We start from the raw sequence: 6,002 nt of genomic DNA, 5'->3' as shown, positions 1-6,002 counted from the left end.
CTCCTCCTCCTCCTTCTCCTCCTCCTCCTTCTCTTCCTCTTCTACCTTTTTCCCGGTAACTTCAGCTGGACCCTTGGTGCCATCAAACTTCCCTTTAGATTTATAGTCAGCAACATCCTTCTCCTATTTCTCCTTCAGCTTTGTGGCCTTGGTAATGGAAGGCTGCTTTTCACTGTCACTTAAGTTGTTCCACATCTCACCCAGCTTTCTTGCCACATCTCCAGTGGAGATGCCAGGGTTTGTGGATTTGATCTTGGGTGGAATTTGGAGCAGAATAAGAAAAATCCAGACGGAGGTCTTTTGGGGGCATTCGGGTCCTTCTTCTTCTTGTCTCCTTTAGCTGGTTCATAATCTTACACTTCCCGATCATAGCTTACTTTATCTGCCTTTGCCATTTCATCAAACTTTGATTTCTCTTTGCTAGACATTGTCTTCCACCTCTCAGAGCACTTCTTGGAAAACTCCGCAAAACCGACTGGAACCTCTGGGTTTTTCTTCTTATGTTCTTCCCTGTACGTCTACCCGAAGAAGGCATAAGCAGACATCTTGCCCTCTGGTTTCTTGGGGTTCACCTTTAGCCATCCTGACTGTATTGTTCGGTACTCTGGGCAGCGCAGGGTACAACATGCAGCTCAGCACTCCGTAGCCTCACGCTAGCTGCCTCCACGAAGGCCCAGGATAGAGCTTTCCATATCACTGGGGAACCTGTGACTTTGGGGGTGACAGCCATACACAGTTAGCATAAAGGTCTACCTTTCCTTTCAATTTTGCTAAAATACAGAAAAGGTGCACAAACATAAAGCTTGGATCCCCAAACACAAGTCACTAGATTTTAGAGACAGTGACACTGAAGCTCTTCTGCTTTGGAAACTAAAGCTAAGTGAAAAGAGACAGACAGAGGAATTAGGTTACATCGATTGTCACTAATGGCTCACCTCATAAGCTTACTTACCTAAGTCCTCCCTCATCTCCTGTAGTGACAGGACGCTGTATTATTCTATGCCACCATTCTCTATCAACAAATGGTTTAAGTTTTAGAAAGGACAGAAGAGACCATAAGTCCTTTAATGAATTCTGGATAGGAGTACCTAAAACAAAACATATATTTAAAACAGGAAACCATTGTAACTCTTAAAAATAGATTGGTTTTGTGGTACTAGGGAATCAAATCTATGCCTCATACATACTAGGCAAGAACTCTACCACTGAGTTATGGTTCTGTAACCCAAATATTTACCTGGTCCAATGAGACAAGCGAAAGCTGAAACTCGACATTGTACTAGGCTCACACTAAATAATGTTCTCATACACTTAACATGGCAAATGTTTAACACACTGAGCCATCTCTTCAGTCTTGATTTCTTTTTCAGATAATTTGCTATTGGACGGTATTGGGGCAGGCTGTGCTACAAATGTCATGGCCATCAGAAAAGCAATCTAATCTGGGTGATGTAAGAATGAAATCTGGGTCAGCATGACATAGGCAGTGTTAGGTCAAAATTTCTAGAGTCTGGCACTAGCCAGTTTATTTTAGACATATTTAAGCTCAGTATAATTAAGTACAGTATAAAGGTTCCAGGTAACTGCCATCTCAATTCCATATGCACAATGAAGCTTAAGGCATAACTACATTGAAACTCTTTTAAAATGTACATGTGACCATAAAAATTGGCTCTATAGCTTTAAAGGGATAAGATCTGGTGTGATCTCTGACAGCTCAGCAGGATATAAACTACATGTGACAATAAGGATGTTTCTACTGAGTGAGAAACAAAGCTAAGGATAAACATTCTGGGAGATTTGGGTAAGGTCTGTCACCACCAAGTCACTACCATGTCCTCTCCCAGCCTTCTGAGTGGGGAACAGGTATTCATGTCCTCCGGAGAAGACAACTTTGCTGATCAACAATTCTGGTTTCTCCAGCACTTATCAATGACCGCTCAGATCCCCTATACCTTCCCATTTCTCAGTTTGTAAAGACAAAAGAGTGGCTACATAAAGGCATGACAGAATGTATTGCTTCTATGGTTAGGTAAGGAAGAAGATGATTAAAAGAATAGCTAATAGAGGACCAAGGGAATGGGAAAGCCATCACATTAATGATACAAAAATCACCTGAGAGATTTTGTATTTCCCTTTATGCAAATGATTAATCTGAACATTGATAGTATCAGAAAAGTCTAACACTGTAAAGCAACACATGCCAGGAAAGTGTTGACAACCAAGATTATACTTGAACTGCCAAGAATCTATAGTAGCTCTATTTTGCAAAACTGTGATCACCATTGGTATATAATAATGGTACAGAATTTTGGATGTTGATTTTGTATCTGACAACTTTGCATCTGAATTCATTCAAATGTCCAGAGACCACATAAAGACAGACATAGTAGCATGCATCAGGAATCTCAGGAATCTAACAACAAGGTGAAAGATAATTACAGTGAAAACTATTAAGAAATGAATATGAAAGAAAGTGACAAAAACATAAAAAAAAAAAAAAAGACATCACTCATTCACGGATTGGAAGAATCAGTACTGGGGGGAGGTGGAAGGAGCTGGAAGGAGCTGGAGAAGGTGAAAGCATGACCAGAAATATTGTGAAAAACAAAACAAAACAAAACAACCACCTTTTTCTCGAATGGGGAAAAAAAACCTACAAAACCAAAAAACACTCCCAGCTTTGTGCAGTATAATGCTTGGAAATGCTACTTGGCAAATTTAGCAAGTGTGTAAAAAAACAAACAAACCAAGGAACAGCCACCAAAAAGAAAAAAGAAAAACAAACAAACAAAAACCAGTAAGAAAGCTGACTGCACTGGCTCAGCGGTAAGCCATGAAAAATCCACGTAGTCCTGGAAGAAGCAGCAGCACCTGGCCAGGCTGCCCTCGGTGCCTGTGTAGGTCACCTGGCCAGGCTGCCCTCAGTGCCTGTGTAGGTCACCTGGCCAGGCTGCTCTCCGTGCCTGTGTAGGTCACCTGGCCAGGCTGCCCTCGGTGCCTGTGTAGGTCACCTGGCCAGGCTGCCCTCGGTGCCTGTGTAGGTCACCTGGCCAGGCTGCCCTCAGTGCCTGTCTAGGTCACCTGGCCAGGCTGCTCTCGATGCCTGTCTAGGTCATGTGCCTATCTGACCTTCGGGAGAAACTATTCCAAGATTTGATCAAGACATCTTAGGAAGCATCTTATGTTAGGTAATGGAATATAGCTCTTTAATGGCATGTAAAATAATTTAGCAACAAATACATATGTAGCTCTAAGACAAATTACTAAGGATTAGATAACCTGAAGTTATATACAATGAAGGAATAAATAGAAAAATATATTTTTCAATTTATAGGAAAAAGATGGCCATTTGTTTAAAGAAAGATACAATTAAAGACTCATGTAAAAGGGGAAAAATACTGTAAAAATATCCTGTGGTGATTTGTATATGCTTGGCCTAGAGAGTGGCCCTATTAGAAGGTGTAGCCTTATTGGAGTAGGTGTGCCACTGTGGGCATGGGCTTTGATATCCTCGTCCTAACTGCCTGGAAGTCAGTCTTCTCTTGTCTGTCTTCAGATGAAGATGTAGAACGCTCACATCTTCCTACACCAGGCCTCCCTGGATAATACTATGCTCCTGCCTTGATGATAATGAACAGAACCTCTGAACCTGTAAGTCAGACCCAATTAAGTGTTGTCCTTGTAAGAGTTTCCTTGGCCATAGTGTCTGTTCACAGCAGTAAAATCTTAAGACCCATTCATACTGTGTAAAATGATCTACAAATCAAAATTAATCCTTGTCAAGATACCAATAGCATTCTTAAAGAACTAGAAAGATTATCTTAAAACTCATATGGAATTATTTGGCTGACAAGATGGCTCAGGGTAAAGACACTAGCTGTGACACCTGAAGACTAAATTCAGATTATACATGGTAGGAAAAAAAACAGCTATATGGCATAGGGCACATGTGTACACTTTCACACACATACACTAAGTTAATAATGTGAAAAATGTTTTAAATTCATATGGAATCACAAAATTCTTTGAAAAGCAGCACAATCTCAAGTAGGAAGAATAAATCAGAAAGTATCATATTGCTTGACTTCAGATATAATACCAGTTTTAAGTATTCAAAAAAGAGAACAGTATTGTCATAGAGAAGTCGACGGAAGGCACACACACACACACACACACACACACAAACACACACACATATAATCTCTGAAATTGGCCACTTAGAAATCAAAAGAAGAACAGTGGTCTCCAGAGACTGAAGAGCAAAAGGCGTAAGATAGTTCAATTGTTACTAAGGTACAGCATGGCAGGAAAGGTAAGTTCTGTTGTTTTTCTATACTGTAGAAGCTAGAAGAAAATATTTCGAATGCTTTTGCTACAAAAATAAATGAGGAAACAGATATAATTACGCTAATTTAAGAATGATACAATGAGCTCCCATAGCACATAAAGTGCTTGCCACAATGAAGGATTAAAGTTAGATCCACAAAGTCCACATAAATTCTGAGTGTGTACGGCAGACTGACTACACCACCAGTGCTTGGAATGTAGAAGCCAGGTGGACAGCTAGCCTAGCAATATTGTGAACTCTGGGATCAGATAAGAGATCTCAGCTCAGTGAAAAGGTAAAGAATGATCCAGAAAGATGCCTGATGCTGATATAGCAAGTTCCTATGTGAATGCACACACATTTAGATGTGCACCTGCAAGCGCACACTCACACACACATACCCAAATACATATGAACAGACACTCAAACTAAAATAAGAAAAAATAAAGGTGGATGCTGAAATTACCTGTCAACACCCATCTTCTCTCTGCCTCTAACTCAAGGACAGCTTTTGTCTGCTGAGCGTTTGGGTTCCGAATGGCATGGCCTTCATCCAGGATCACTCTCAGCCACTTTATGCTATGTAACGGACTATCATCTTTACTCTGCAATAAGAGAGTTCATATGATCTCACCAAGCCCAGTAAAATAACACAGTACGTAAGTGTTTGATACACAGCAATAGTTTCGATCGTTATTACCAACTCTTACAAGGTTCCTGGCTCTGATATATACTCCAAAGACTAAATTAGTGAATACTTACAAGCCTCTAATATTACCTCTATTTTAGAGCTAAAAACACAAGATACTAAATGTGTTGCACAAGGTGCCACTAAGAATCACCAGCTCCTTCTCCAAGCTAAGGTGGTGACTGAGTCATACATAATACCGGGAGCCATTTGCATCAAATTGAAACAAGACAGAAAGCCATCCCTTATAAAGGAATTTTCAACGTTAACAACCTTGCTTTCTTTCATACAAATAGTAGCGTTCTTTCTAGAACATTGAGATTTTAACTAAAGTATTTCCAAAATAGCTTGAATTGTTAAGGAAAATAAAGAGCTGAGAACCTAATTAATAACTACTCTAAGCCAAAAGTTTATGTTCAAGCTGTAACACCGATCAAATCATTATAAAAACAAAAAACAGTTTTCCTGATCATCAAAAAGAAATTTGTGCCCGGAGTGTGATGAACCCTAGAGAACATCCAAACTTAAATTTTTGACTGAAAATGTTTTAAATGAAAACTGTTTGCAAATTATCTCCAGGTACAAAGCTCTTCTTTGCAACACACTATTTTACAGACATTCTTAAGTATTTTCAAAGTCAGGAAATAAACAGTATGCCCTAGGAATCTTAGAGTCATTTAGAAACATGAAAAACAGCAATTAAATTCAACCTTAACCCATGTCTAGGTAGGGCGGGAGAATAACTAAGTGCTTACCAGTGCTTATTGCTCTTGCAGAAGACTGAAACTCTGTTCTCAGTACCTACCCCGTGTGACTCACGAAGAATTGTAATTCCAGCTATAGGACCCCCAAAGGCACTAGCACTCACCACACAGACAGACACACACAAACACACACCCACAGACAGACTGACAGACATAATTGAAAAATAATAAACATATTAAAGGTCTAGGTATCTGCATACTTACTCCAAAATCATGAGTT

General features: G+C 39.8%; 1 protein-coding gene and 1 pseudogene across 2 annotated transcripts in view; both read right to left on the bottom strand.

Annotated features, from left to right (window-relative positions):
• On the bottom strand, positions 1–730 carry LOC116094830 (annotated as a pseudogene).
• Hltf (helicase like transcription factor) overlaps positions 1–6,002 on the bottom strand; it is a 59,461-nt gene that overhangs the window by 17,563 nt on the left and 35,896 nt on the right. For both annotated transcript variants that reach the window (XM_031376435.1, XM_031376434.1), the window contains exons 13-15: positions 5,987–6,002; positions 4,797–4,935; positions 953–1,088 (exon numbers count right to left, since the gene is read on the bottom strand). The exon at positions 5,987–6,002 is cut by the window's right edge and continues 128 nt beyond it. In XM_031376435.1, coding sequence (XP_031232295.1) covers positions 953–1,088; positions 4,797–4,935; positions 5,987–6,002 — 291 coding nt within the window. The remainder of the gene's footprint in view (positions 1–952; positions 1,089–4,796; positions 4,936–5,986) is intronic.

The sequence above is a fragment of the Mastomys coucha genome, unplaced genomic scaffold (assembly GCF_008632895.1).
Source record: "Mastomys coucha isolate ucsf_1 unplaced genomic scaffold, UCSF_Mcou_1 pScaffold17, whole genome shotgun sequence".
Classification (NCBI taxonomy): domain Eukaryota; kingdom Metazoa; phylum Chordata; class Mammalia; order Rodentia; family Muridae; genus Mastomys; species Mastomys coucha.
Note: the sequence above shows the minus strand (reverse complement) of the source record. Positions and strands in the feature narration are given on the sequence as shown.